This window comes from Heterocephalus glaber, unplaced genomic scaffold, assembly GCF_053883595.1.
Source record: "Heterocephalus glaber isolate CG9 unplaced genomic scaffold, H.glaber_assembly_v1.0 deba00001509, whole genome shotgun sequence".
In the NCBI taxonomy this organism is placed as follows: domain Eukaryota; kingdom Metazoa; phylum Chordata; class Mammalia; order Rodentia; family Bathyergidae; genus Heterocephalus; species Heterocephalus glaber.
The window spans coordinates 17,100,851-17,116,145 of NW_028258325.1; the positions used below are offsets into that span (position 1 = coordinate 17,100,851).

The window sequence follows — 15,295 nt, forward strand, 5'->3', positions numbered from 1 at the left end:
TATATTGTATACCTAAAATGCACCAATAAAATAAAATTTTAAAAAATGACTATACTCTTGTTAGGAGTGTGTTATTTAACTTTTGGATCTATGTTAAACTACATAAAATTATTATTTTGGCATGTCAAAGAAAAGGGCTTTTTATGTCATTCCTCTGTATGTCTTACCCCTCCCAAAGGCAACATTTTTGAGTCTTTTCACTATTTTTTTCTAGTATTTACGTCTATGTTTTCAAATGATATGAATTTAGTTTTTTTTTTTTTTTTTTTTGGTACCGGGGATCGAACTCAGGTCCTTGTGCTTGCGCAGCAGGTGGCGAAACCACTAAGCTAAATCCCTGGCCCTGGATTTAGTTGTTATTAGATTTTGGATTTTAAAAATAAGAATGTTAGCTTCTTATTATGTAAGATGAGCTTTTTATTTGTGTATTGGATAATACTCACAAAACCAATTTTCTCTTCTCTGTTTTTCTAATTTGGTTATTGAACAAATTTTGTTTAAATTGTTAGTTTTACATACTTTTTAATGTACATATTATGCACAACTGAGCCACAAATGTCCTATGATTACATTTCTTGGGGGTTTTTCTTATAGCTTTTCTTTTGCCTGAGAGTTAATCATTCAGTTTTCTGTTGTTATCGGCTTCCTTTCTTGTGATCCTTTCACTCCAACACTTTGCCAGATGTGTAAATCCCTTCTCAGTATGTTCAAACATATAAGATACCTTATCAGTGATTTTTTTTTTTGCCCCCTTGAAACAATTTTCTTTCTGGAACTTTCAATCCTCTTGTGACAGGACAGAGACATGTGAGTCTGTGTGGTGGTATCCTCTGTGACTTTGGGCTCCTTTTTCCTTTCCGGATGAGTTTGGGTCACATAGTGCTGCTTCCAGATCAAGGAATCCTTGCTCACCACAGCCTCAGAGTTTCACATAGTTTGTTATGCCCAGTACCCTTAGTGAGTGTTACCTATAAAAATAAGCAAATATTTTCTTTTTTTTTATTGTTGTATTTCACTTAACAATATACTTAAGAGCTCATTGCAGAGCTACCTTGTCCTTATTTTTTTGGAAATTTTTTGTATCTTTATTTTATTATTTTTTTTTATTAAATTCTTTTATTGGTACATTGTAGGTATACAACACAATTACATTTCTCATTGGGAATTGTACCTTTACATAATGCATCTTGGTTCTTATTTTTTCCCCATTCCTAGCCCTCCCTTCACGCCCTCCACCCTTCCCTATTTACAAAGACTTTATTTCCATTTTTTCCATTTCTCATCATTTTTTCTTTCCCTTCTTTCCTTTCCCCTGCCCCTCCCACTACCCCTACCCCTTTGGACCTTTTCTTCCTATTTTGCATTATCGATTATTCATTCTAATCAATGGTACATTTTAGGTATACGATATAATGACATTCATCATTGGAAATTTGCAACTTTACATAATCTCTCTTGGTTCTTATTTTTCACCCTTGCCCAGCCCTCCCTTCAACCCCTCCAGTCCTCCCTATTTACAAAGATTTTCTTCCTATTTTTCCATTTTCTCATATTAATCCCATTCCCTTCTATCCTTCCCCTAGCCCTCCCACTTCCTTCCCCTTTGCCCCTTTTCTTCCTATTTCACATTACCTATTATACATTTAGTCCTTATTTACACTTTCAGTTTCTCACACCAGAGAAACTATTTGGTATTTCTTTTGAAAGCACAACACATTATAAGTTTTAAATTTTATTTTAAAGTTAACTTTATTGGTACAATTTAAATATACATGACAATCACAGTCATGAAAGGGAATTTGTACCTGTACCTGGTGTATCTTGATTCCTCTTTTTCTCTCAATCCCCTCCCCTCCCTTCAACCCCTCCTTATTTACAAAAGCTTGGTTTCCATTTTTTTCCCCTTTTCTCATTTTTTCTTTTCCCTTCCTTCTTTTTCCTCTCCTCCCTTCCCAGTTTCCCTTTCCTTTTGAAGAATTTCTTCCTATTTCACATCATTTATTATACATTTTGGTCCTTATTTACCCTTTGTGTTTCTCATACCAAAGAGACAATGTGATATTTATACATGTGTGTCCAATTTATTTCACTTAAGAGTATAGTCTTGAGGTGGATCCATTTAGCTATAAATGTCTCAAATTTATCATACAATGGAGCACTACTCAGATTATAATTTGTACCGGCAATTACCTGAATTTTTAACTACATTTTAGCTTTCACATAAAGCAATTTTCAATAGCTTACAAGTCTAAAGATAATTTCTGCACATCTCTGAAGCAATTAAAGAGTAAACATCAATATTTCTATTTTATAGGAAGCATGGCACACAAAAAGCATTTTACTCACCATGAATTATTTCCACACTCCATTCTTGGTACCACTGGGAGACACAGACAAGTCAATAAAACATGGACCCTGCCTTGACAGACTTCAAAGTAAAGGTGGCCAAATATATTTTTAAAAACCTCTAGGACTATGAGTTATTTGTACAGTAGATATTCAGAAAGAGTGTATTTATGGTGGAGAGTCAGAAATGCCCCCTAAAAGGTTTTCTAGTGATATTACCTTTGAATTCTGAAGGAAAAATATATAGACAGATGCATGCATACACATACTCTATCTCTTACTTAGTTTTTTACTCAACATGATTTCCTTGTGAATATAGCTGAGGTCCATATAAGTATGTGACCTTTCAAAAGATATTGTCATGGCAATAGTGAAAGTGAAGTTATGTCATTTTCAATGGTATCCCATAAATGAGGAAGCGAAGGACTCCACGGAACCAGTCATATACATCAAGACATTAATTCTTCATCACAGGCAAGTGTGCAAGTAGTTATTTAGAGTGGTTTCTGTACATGTATTCTGTTATCAAGATTAGGCTGCAGGGAGAAGAAAAATAGCAACCAGTGACTGTTTGTGTAAATGTAAGTGTGTTTTGTGTAAAGTGATTAGTTCATTGCATTGAGCTACAAGAGAAGGAAAAAGCTAATACTTGTAGAACATATATGCCATGTGTAGCTTTGGTTTAGCCTATTTGATTTTTTCTAGAACTTTATGGAGTACCAGAAACTGTGCTCCTACTTTACATAAGAGAACTCAAATGAATTGCAAAGGGTAAAGAGAGGGCATAAACTCATCTCTGTCTGGTTCCCAAGCCTGTCCCACTTCCAGAATACTTGGTACCCTTGAAGTCATTGATATTTAATTATATATCAATATTTTACTTTTTTAAAGAATCCCTTTTATACCCTAATAGGATGAAAATTTTAGAGATAATTTTATTTTATTCTAAATTACAAAAAAAGTAAAGAACAAGATCTTATCATTTCTGACCAAAAATATTGTGATATTACTAAGCAGTTCTTGGGTCTCTAGTGCCTTCTTTCTGTAGTCACCTTAATATTACACCTGAATTATAAATTTACTTTTCCCCTTTCTTCCATTATACATTTTCTTTCTTCCATTGTGAGAAGTCTTTCTCATCTTTCAACACTCGTCCTGGTGTATTCTCTCTTGGGCAAGCCTTCCTACTCCCAATGACAATGTTAACTCTAGAATGTTTGGTTATTGATTTTCCCATCACATTTTTACATGACCTTAATAAAACTCTTATCTTAGTGTAGCCTGCTATTATCTAGACTTGAAATCCTCAAGAGAAAGCAGATGTATAATAATTACTTGGAAAATGTATAAATGTTGAATGAAACACTAATTTACAAAGCTAGGTTTTAAATTTTCAAGGATCATCTCAGACGTAACCAATAGACTTCAAGGAGTTTAATCTGTCGGTGTTGATACAAGTAGGACTGGCATATTATATTTTGATATTCAATGTTTTCAGCTAAGTGAGCTTGGGAAAGTTGTCCAATCTTTATGTGCTTTAGTTTTCTTTCAAACTTATTTGTAGCAACAATCATACATCTTCTAAGTATTATGTGGGAAAAGTTAACACTCAATAAATGGCCTTTCCATGAATAATGAAATGGTTTATAAATTTTGGTTTGTTAGACATGAAATAGACAATACAATATTTATAATTTATGTATATAGTATAAAAATGATATCCACATACTCACCATAATGCCAGGACCCCTTCCAATATTGTTTCCCTCTGCCTAAAGGTATCTACTCAACTGAATTTTACATTTGTCAATCACTTTCTTTTCCTTATGCTTTACCACACATGAGGACATATAGCTAAGTGATTTATTATTTACTTTTATATGTTTGGGACATTCTGAAGGTGAAAATAAATAATGTATACATTTTAAAATTTGCTTTGCCCTCTGAATAGTATATTTGGGGGATTCAGATGGGTTGAAAAAAATGTACTCCATTCACTCTTACTCCTGTATAGTCTTTTGTTTTATGAATATTATTTATTTATTTTCTGGACAAAGAAAATTTGGATTATTTACAGTGCTTTTCTTCTTTATTGCTTTATTTTTAGTTACTATAGTCATGGCTATCTATGCCTCCTGGTCCAGCATTGTAGAAACAGTCGATGGTGATGTGTGAATGACTGGGCTTTGGTGCACTATGTATTTCTCTCTTTTTGCTAGATGTTTCCATATTGCTTTCCCACCAGCACGGAATATGTATTCCTGCTGAGTGACAGTCTCTCCAACGCTTGGTATTACCCAACTTTTAAATTTATGCCCACTGTGTGGGTATAGAATTGTATCTCATTGTGGTTTTCATTTGCATTCTCCAGACTTTTAATGATCTCTTACATTTAAAAAATGTTTACTAAAACATGTCTTTTGTTTTCTGTGAAGAACTGTTCAAATATTTTGTTCATTTTTATAGTATAGTTTTTTAACTTATCTAAATACACGTATAGATTTGTCCATTTCCTTCAGTTCTATCAGTTTTTTGGGGTTTTTTTTGTACCGGAGATCGAACTCGGGACCTTGCACTTTTGAGGCAGGTGGCGGAGTTCTATCAGTTTTTGCCTTACGTATTTTGAATCTGTTATTAGATTAGTAAACATCTAGCATTGTTACGTCCTCTTGACAGATTGATCCCTTTAATGTTATAAAATGACTTTCTTCATACTTAGTGATATTCTTGCCCTGCAATCTACATTGATATTAATATAACTACTCCTACTTCCTGTTGGTAGCATGATACATATAACATATTTATAATATATATGTAATATTGTTATCCTATATATTGTATTATATATAGTTTTATTCTGTTACTTTTAATCTTCTTTTGTCTATTTCAGGTGAATTTCTTTTTTTTTGGTACCGAGGATCGAACTCGGGACCTTGCGCTTGCGAGGCAGGTGGCAGAACCACTGAGCTAAATCCCCGGCCTGAATTTCTTATAGTAATATACAGCTCATTATTTAATCTGCCCCTCAGTCACTGCCTTTCAGTTGGTTTGTTTAGTCTTATTTATGTTTCATGACATTATTGACAGGGTTAAATCTAACATTTCACTGTTTTTTTTTTTTTTACTGTCTTCTATTCTTGTTTCCTTTTCTGACATTTTCCAGATTATGCTTTGTGATTCTATTACATATTTTTTGATGATTTATTAGCAATTATTCCCTGTTTTGTAATTTTTAGCGTCTCTTTTAGGAAATATATATATATATATATATATATATATATATAAATTATATAATCTCCTGTCACTGTCAAATGATATTATTTCACTTCATATATAATCTAAGACTATTTCAACAGCACACTTCTGTTTTTCTTCTCCTGGCCTTTATAGTAGTGTTGACATATAATTAATACCTACATATATTTGAGCTCTTATACTGCATTCTCAGGACAAAATCCTGCTTCAGTACTCACTCATTCCTCTATATTATGCTTTTCATTTATTTTCCTGGGTCACCTAACTTTCTGCCAGATTAATGATACATTCATAAATATATTGTATTTTATCTAAGAATTATAGTTGTTTTGAGTATGGATCAGAGTATATATTCCATCTGGTAATGGTAATCTTGTTCATCATAAATAACAATGATACTTTTAGAATGTGAGTATAATTGCAATTAGAAAATTAACAAATCAACAAATGAGTTATTAATATTCATTCAGCAAGATTTGTGCTACAGTACTAGTGAGTATCGGCTACAATATGTTCTTATCAAAATTTTAATTATAGTTGCTAATTTTCTATTCAAAGCTTAGTTTTCATAGAAACAAAGTTATTTACATATATTTTGTCCAGCTGATATACAGGGAAAATGAGCTAGTCTACCTAACTGCATTTTTCTGCCAAGTGACATTTACTTTTTGTAGTTGTCAAACTTGTTTTAGTTGTACCAGATTCACTGCTTTCAAAATATATAAACTATATTTTGCACTTCTTAGCTTTCATACATTGAATATCATGGATATCCATTGTTTTCTTTAATCAACCTGTACCATTATTGCTGACAGCCCCCAATCAAGTGGAAGAACTTGGATATCAAAGATCTGGGTACAACACTGGGCACTGTTAATAACTGTGATTTTAGGCAAGTTACTTATCATCGATGTGGTGAAACCAGATTGTGCCAGCTCATGAAAGCCTGTTAAGTTTTTGACAGTTTTGTGAACTGACTTTTAAAGCCATTACTAAAAATTAAATTGTATAAACTTACAAGTAAATAATTTGCATTTAAAAACTAAGTTAATAAATACTCAAAATCATTACTTGTTTGACTCTGTTTTACTCTTATATATATCCTGGAGGTTACCTTTCTTTTTTTTTTTTTTTTGAGGTTACCTTTCTTGTGTCTGGAGAAGTATGAAATGTGTAAATGGTTTGCTACCTCTCATCTTGCCCAACTCAGCCTTTAGTGACATACATCGCTTGCTTGAATTTGGCCAAAGAAGGAGTATTTACACTGCACATATTGGCAAGTGCTATAAGACAGTATTGATTTATCATTTTGTTTGTGGTCCAGAGCTAAAACAATGATAGAGATTATGTTAATAACGCAGATTGAACTTAAAAGCATTTCATAGCTGTGTCTGCTACATTGTAAATAGCACAAAAATGAGGAAATAGTCTGGTGTTTGAAAACTGTTAACTGAATTAATAAAGAAGTAGCTTATGTCATTGGTGAACAGTGACATTGTGATACAACTTTCTTATTTCCCTTTTATTTTGCTTGGAAAATTAAGCAAAAATACCAACCAATTATAAAGTGAGAACTACATAGGTTTATCTGGTTGCAACAATAGGTTGTTTATTGATATATGAGTTTGGCAAACACTTAAAAAGCATATTGTGAAAACCAATTGCCTATTTGGAATACAGTAAAGGCCAGTGTTCTATTTTATTAGTATTTGTAAATTGTGTCTTACATATTCTATATCAGTAAAATTGACACCAAACACACATATACTTTCTTTTACACATACCCAGTAGTTAAAAATTTATCAGCATACCATGACTTGAATTCTCTGAGATTAAGTTTCTTCTTTTATTAAAATAATTATTTAAAGCTAGGTGCACTAGGTTAGGGGAAAGGAAAGAAGGGAAAGGAAAAAAAACATGAGAAAATGAAAAAATGAAACAAAGTCTTTGTAAATAGGGTGGGGTGGAGGAGTTGAAGGGAGGGCAGGGGAATGGGCAAAAAATAAGAACCAAGGGGGCTGGGGATTTAGCTCAGTGGTTTCACCGCCTGCTATGCAAGCACAAAGACCCGAGTTCGATTCCCGGTACCAAAAACAAAAAAAGAACCAAGATACATTATGTAGTAAGATACATCAAGGTACAAGTTCCAATGATAAATGTAAATGCATTGTATACCTAAAATGTACCAATAAAAGAATTTAAGAGAAAAAAAATCTAGGTTCACTGTTTGAAGCATTGTATTTTCATATTTATACCTTTCATTCTAAAATGGGATACCGGAATTCTTTTACCTTTATCCCTTTAAACTAGGATGACACAAGTTGAGAACCACTGGAATGTGTAAAACTGTTTGCCTCTATAATTACGTGACTCCAGAGTACAGTGCTTCTTAATATTCATGACTTCTTTGTACACCTATTTAGTGTCCTACCTTGATATTGAAGGTCATTTTTGCTTGTGTTGGAACTCCTCCTTGTAGCAGGTTCTCTTGTCTCCTCCCACATGGTCTTATTGCCCATGCTGTCCTTCTGTGGGGCTGGAGACAATATCTGATCTTGTTAGAACTTCATGCAGATGCAGGAGTACCTGTAGTGAGATCTTCCTGTAGTTGCTTTTCTTTACTTTATTCTAGCTATGAAATCTATTCTGATAAAGCAAGCCTGATAAAATATTTTAGGCTCATAAAAAGGGATTACACATAATGTAATAAAGTGGCCCCCATGTACCTTCTTCCTAGTTTAAAGAGTGAAACATATGAGATGCAACTGAAGGCCCCTTATACCCTGCCCTGTTTCCACTTCCCTACTTTCTCATCAAAGATAACCACTAGTCTGGATTTATATTTCCTAGGATGTTGTTATACTTTAACTAACTTTTGGAAAATATACAGATTATTTTTACATATTCCTAAATATACAAAACATGATAGACATGCTGTATATATTCTTTTTAAAAATCAAAAGACTATATTTTAGACCAGTTTTAGGTTTCTAAAAACATTGAGCAGGAAGCGACCTTCCCTGACTCACGAACTTCCCTGACTCTAGGCCTTCCCTGGTTTTATAAGGGCAAGGGGCTTTACATTGGCTGTTTTGCAGTTGCTTATTAGATTAAGTTCCCAAAGGATATGAGACATAATATAGATTTGAGACTTCTTGCACTAGACATAGTGCTTGACACAAAACATTTGTTCAATTAACAGAGGTATAAATGAATACATTATGAATACTCCTATCAATCAAGAGTGGAAACTAGCACCTTCCCACAGATAGTAGGCTGGACCAACACAGGCTCTATTGTGAGATAACAGGAGATTAGGGTTCAAGTGCAGGAGACCAGAGATAAGGGCTCTAAAGTCTACATGATATGTGAGGACAAGAGGCATCAGTCATGGCCAGCAGGGATATTCCCAAGAAGGTAGTGTTTTTGACTCAGACATTCATAAGCTGGGGCCTGCCTCTGTTTACCAGCTGAGAGATCTTCAGATAATGAACCATGAAAGCTTGCTATGCAATAATTTTTCATTTGCCACTAGTTAGCTTCAGGGATCAAGGACAGCTAAACACATAACCCAGTCATGTGTATTATTTTAAAGGCATTTCTTAAAGTTATAAATATGGTGCATTGTGTTAATGAGGTATGTTCTTTTTGTGACAAATATTTACATTCCACATATGCCTCTTGATGTCAAGAGTGTAACCATTTCATTTTCTCCTTTTCTCAGGAGGCTGGGATGCAGATGGAAGAGGCCCTTGTGTCTGGGACACATTCACCCATCAGGGAGGAGAGAGAGTTTTCAAGAACCAGACTGGTGATGTAGCTTGTGGCAGCTACACTCTGTGGGAGGAAGATTTGAAATGTATCAAACAGCTTGGATTGACTCATTACCGCTTTTCTATTTCCTGGTCACGTCTGTTACCTGATGGGACGACAGGTTTCATCAACCAGAAAGGCAAGTGTTTCTTAAAAATAGAAGGTTGCAGCTTTAATTCAAGGTTATTGCTGCAGTCTGGCATAATTAATCCAGTGTGCTATTCTTCCATGTAGCTTTGAAATTGCAAGTTCTCAGAGTGATTATAGGATGGAATTTTTGAAATGGGTTTGCATTATTTTTCTCAATAATATTTTAGTTTTCCATGACTATCGAGATTGTCTGGGGAGGGGGAGTTGTGAAGAGGAGAGGGAGTTGGAATAGGGGCTGTATTTACATAAGATGTTATCTGACTGTTAACCTGAAAGTGAATTTCGAAAAGTTGTTGTGGGGATCTATTTGCAGGTGTAGAACCAGGGATTACTTATGAAAAGCCCTGAAGAAATTGAGATGGTTCTGCATGTTTCAACTGGACTGGGATTAGTGGCACCTTAGTGTAGGGAGTAGTTAGCACCACAGCCCCTAGAGTCTGCTCACCTGAGATGAAATACCAGCTATACCACTTAATATGTGTGTACGCATCTCTTGGGCCTCTCTCAGTGGCTAGTTTCCCCATGAGCAGAAAGGAATGCTATAATAGCTCATACTTCAGAGAGTTGTTGGAAGATTAAGTGAAATAATCTTTATAAAGTGCTTAGCACTGTCCCTGACATATCATAAATGCTCAGTAAATGTTGGCTATTATTCTTATTATGCTTTGTAATTAAAGGGACCATACACTGCCCTATTGAGTGCCTGCTATTTATCAGGCACTTTCACACGCATTTTCTCTAACCCTCACACCAAATAAGGGAGGTATAATGATCGTATTTTACAGGAGTGTATGTCCAAATGCACATATTTGGAAATGGTAGATTTGGAATCTGTTTTCTGAGGTCTGGCTAGTTTCCAGGTAACTGGATTGGAAAACTATGACCTGAGGGCCAAATCTGGCCTGCCACCTGCCTTTGTAAATAAAGTTTTATTGGAACAGGGCCATGCCCATTCATTACACATGGTAGGTGGTTGCTTTCCCACTAGAACAGCAGAACTGAGTAGTTGGGGCGGAGACCATATGGCCTACAAAGCCTAAAATATTTGCTATCTGGTCCTTTACAGGAAAAGTTTGCCAACCCCTGTACTACAACATATGGCTTCATAGTAATGATCTTTTATTTGTACTTTATCCTGGAAGAGACTTCATACTACTCATAGCGCTGGTACTAGGTGAGGCAAGTGGTGTCTCCAGTGAAAATTTAAAGAGTATCCTTTAAATGCAAGATGGGCAGCCATGTGACCAGGGTAGAAGGGTACCTACCTCCCCATATTTCCCACACCAAGAGGCCTTAACTGATACCGAAGCGTTCTTTATGATTAAGTTGTAATTCCCTATGCAGGAGCATCTATCATGACAGCTCTAGGTGGGCTCATGAACTTCACAAAAAGTAGGGTACTGCTCCTTTTGAAATGGAACAAATTCCAGAGTTCACATGAAGCCTGACCTTTGATTCTGAAGGGAGTAGCCTTTGACTCATTGCTGTTGATTGAATACCTACTCCCTTTACATTATTGGTTCATTTTTAAATTTTAACCGGGAATTAATTTCTTGTTCAGTTTAAATGTGAACTCATAACTCCCCACCTTCTTAATCCAACAGCTATTCCTTCCTTGTCTCTGGCCTCACCATACCCAAAGTGAAACTTTGTAGTGTGATTTTCCTTTCTGTATGCAATTCCTACATGCAACTAAGGGTACTGAGCATCTAGCATGCATCAAGGACTCTGCTAAGTACTCACAACATAGATATGAGAGTTCCACAGGTTTCTGACAGTAGAGTGGGCAGATATTCTGCCTTGCTCACCACTGTGACCTAGTTCAGTACCTTTCATGGAAGGATTCAGTCAACAGTTACTGAATCTAATTTAATTAGGTCATTAACAATCATAAAATCACTCTAAGAATAGCAGTTATTGCTGTTTTTTGAGCACATAGTATATGCAACTCACTTTGCCAAATACATAAATATACTGTGCTTGCTTTTGCATATTTAATGCTCCTAACAACCTTAGGGATGAGGAGTCTTTCACAATGTAGGGAAAAACTTTGACATGGGCATAAGAGTAGGTGTAAATTTTCCAGAATGACAAATTCAGTTAGGGCTGGGCCCAATCTAGGTTTGTCTGACATAAAAATCCTGATATCTAGGTTAGAGCTCATTTACAACCTGATCAAACCAGTTGAATTCTCTGTGCTACATTTCGCTGTTGGAAAAGTGAAGGGGAGGTTCCATATCCTTAAGACTCTTTCCACTGACTCTAGGAGTTTAGAGTTATCCCTAGATCCCACTTGGATGAGGTTCTACAACAATAAGTAATAATAATAATTAGAATACCAATAATTAGAATACCAACCAATTTGTAATATAATATCTCAATCCTTTGTCTGAGATTCTAAAATCCAAAAGGCTCTAAGAAATTATTCTAAAACTAAATTGGCAGCATAAGCTGACCTGAACCTGCATGAAAATTTTTTTTCATAATCTTGGTTTATTCTATTTGATATATTTTGCCCCAGAAATGTTAAGACATACCCTCAGGGGGTATTAATATATGACATGTACTCTGAATTTTCTTTTTAAAACCCCCAATTTCTGACTACATTGGTCTCTAAGATTTTTACATAAAGGCTTACAGACCTGTACCAATATGTCAACACATCAAGCTTTTTAAATCTACTTTAAGATGTACAGAAGTTCACAGAGACAGTACAGGTCAGCAGTCCAAGAGCAGAGGAGCAGAAAGACCAAAGCACAGAGGTGGTGGCACTTGACTCCTTGGAGTGCCTTGAACAACACGGGGAAGTCATTCATGCTGAGCTCACGCGGCAAGCACCTGCCTGCAACACTGAGCTTTTGTGCTTGTCCTCGGCTTTTGTGGAGCCATAACTGATTAATACTGCAGACTTTCCCTGAACAAGAGGGCACTGGCGGTGCTTCCAGGAGGCAGAATTTCAATAAGCAGTTGCTCATTCTTGTGCAGTGATCTGTTGAAGAGATTGGAACTGTTTTAACTCAGAAAGGCCATCATTTTCTTTTCCATTTAAATATTTTCTCAGAGAGCATGTAAAGAATTAGAAAATCCCTGTCACTGTCCTGTCCAAAGAACTCCCTTTTTTGTGTTTGACTACCCATTTTAAAGCTGGATTATGGGACATTTGGAGCCTTGTAAAATTCTATGCCCCCAAACTGGAGAAATATTTTACAAAGTAGAAATGTTACATAGCCTTTCTCTTTCAAATGTCAAGTTTTCAAGGTTTAACAAGAAAAGATTGAGTTGGCAACTGAAATCACATATTTCTGCATTTCTCATCTGTCCAAATGAATTTTCATATCTGTCACAAATGTAAGTTTCAAGTGATTAGTATGAGACCCTACTATTAGAAAGGGAAAAAAGGAATATTTATGTGGAATTTCTTGTTCCCTTTAACATTTAAAATATAACAGTACTTTAGCAGGAGTGGTTTAAATAAGTTAATTCAACAAACATTAACCTTGTATTTTATGTTGAACATTATAATAGGCTGAATAATTCCCCTCCCCCACCTCAAGCATGATTTTTCCTTGAACGTTAGAAATTGTAAATATATTAGTTACCTGGGAAAGGTAACTTTACAGATGTAATTAAATTAAGGATATGGAGATGTGGAGATAAGTCTGGATTATCTGTGGGTCCTTATAAGAGAGATGCAGGAGAATCAGACTCAGACAGAGGAGATATAAGGAGTGGAACAGAGGTGGGAGAGGAGACATGAGGATAGAAATGGAAGAAGGAGCCATGAAAGAAGTCATGTAGGAGGCTCCTATAACCTGGAAAAGGCAAGGACATTGACAGCCTCCTGCAGAAATGAAGCCCTGACACTATTTGGATTTTAGCCCATTGAGAACCACTTGCATTTTGGACGCCCACAGCTATAAGATAATACATTTGCATTGGTCTCAGTTTGTGGTAATTTGTTGTGGCAGTAATAGCTAACTAATATAGGTCATGTGGCAAAAGAACCAAGGTATGAATTTAGAGATGTATGAACCAAGGAGAGCCATCATATATTTTCCCTATTTCTTTGTTATATATAATGCTGCTCCATGCCTGACATGTAACTTGTGTGATCTCACTGAAAAGATGAGATTGCCCAGTTGTTTCCCTCCCCCAAGGATGTTTGGAGAATGAGTTCATTGGTGGATGGCACCAGGGCTCTGAAGTAGCTTTGGCAGATGGGGTGGCCATTTTGAAATGATGGCACATTGGGCACATAGGGAGAACTGGTTCTGAAAAGGAGGGGAATGAAGTTGATGTGTTGAGAGAAGCAGGGATGGGAGACCACTTCCCTTGTGAGACAATAGTTTTCTCATCTCCCAATTTAAATTCCCTTGAGTTCTAGCTACAGTTTTGCTTTTTGTCATTGAGTGGCTGATATCTTTTTTTTTTTTGGTACTGGGGATCGAACTCAGGTCCTTGCATTTGCAAGGCCAGCGGCGGAACCACTGAGCTAAATCCCCGGCCCAAGTGGGTGATATCTTCATGTCATCTCAAATCATGCCCACTGTTCCTCACACCTTCCACCCAACTGTCTCCAGTTCTACCTTTATATTTGAATTAGTCTGGGATTATTTTTCTTAAATCTAAAAGACCTTTGGCTCAGATGTACTTTATATTTATAAATCAGCATGAGTGGGCTTAACTAAACCAGAGAGCATATTATTGACCATAAAAGAAGCTTATAGAGGTTTTAAGTGTGTGTGTGTGTGTGTGTGTGTGTGTGTGTGTGTGTGTGTGTAGCTACATTTGCTGTTTCCCAGGCTGGACTAGAATTCATGATCTTTCTGCCTCAGCCTCTTGAGAACTTGGATTACAGGCAAATATCCCTATGTTGGTGATCAATATCATTTAAAAATATACATTTAGTCAGAGAAGGAGTTGTCCCTGAATAGTACCAGTCTGATAAATAAAGAAATGCCCTTTGACAGTCTGTTCTCATTTGATACTAGGGACAGTCATAGGATGGCACTATGTACACTCCTCTTTTACAGAGGGGGAAACATGGGTGTCCAGGTCAAGTGATCCTCCATGATCCTTCGACTGAGTGTGGTGTTCTGCTGATAGAAATCTCACTCTCCTACCTTGTGGAGAAGTTTCCTTACTGCACTGGGTAAACTGCACAAAACAGAAATCAAGTATTCAGCTCTGGAATATGAGCCATAAATTATACAATTCCCTAGTTACTTAAAATCGATTTATCTTCAGTTCAACTCTGATTATCATGTTGTTTGAGTTACACAGATTGTATGCCATTGGAGATTGCTTCAAAAAACCCCAAAAGGAATCTGATATCATGATCTGTTCTGAAGCAGGTAAATGTTAAGGCTAGTGAAAGAGAGTTACACTTTTCTGGATTGTGAACATTGGTTAACATGAGAAATGTGGTGTTAAAATAGGAACAGTTCATTCTTTGCGGTGAAACTTTGGGATTGAATGCAGGTTGTTCCATTTGACAATACTAAGACTCTCTGAATATCAGTTTTCTCAGTTATCGAATAGAAATGAAAATGCCCATCTCTTGGGCTTAGTACTAGGATTAAGCAAAATGCATGACATCTAGTACATATAGTATGAATTCAGCAAAAGAAAGCCAATATTATTTTTAGATTCAAAGCCAATGAAAAGAGTTGGCTAAGAAAAACCTTGCATGCACCAATACCAAAATTTTGTAATCACATCATTTTTTGAA

At 35.8% G+C, this 15,295-nt stretch overlaps 1 protein-coding gene across 1 annotated transcript in view; it reads left to right on the plus strand.

Annotated features, from left to right (window-relative positions):
* LOC101704669 (cytosolic beta-glucosidase) overlaps nucleotides 1-15,295 on the plus strand; it is a 120,114-nt gene that overhangs the window by 38,799 nt on the left and 66,020 nt on the right. The window contains 1 exon segment of the mRNA XM_021260221.2: nucleotides 9,326-9,553. Within this exon segment, the coding sequence (XP_021115880.2) occupies nucleotides 9,326-9,553 (228 nt within the window).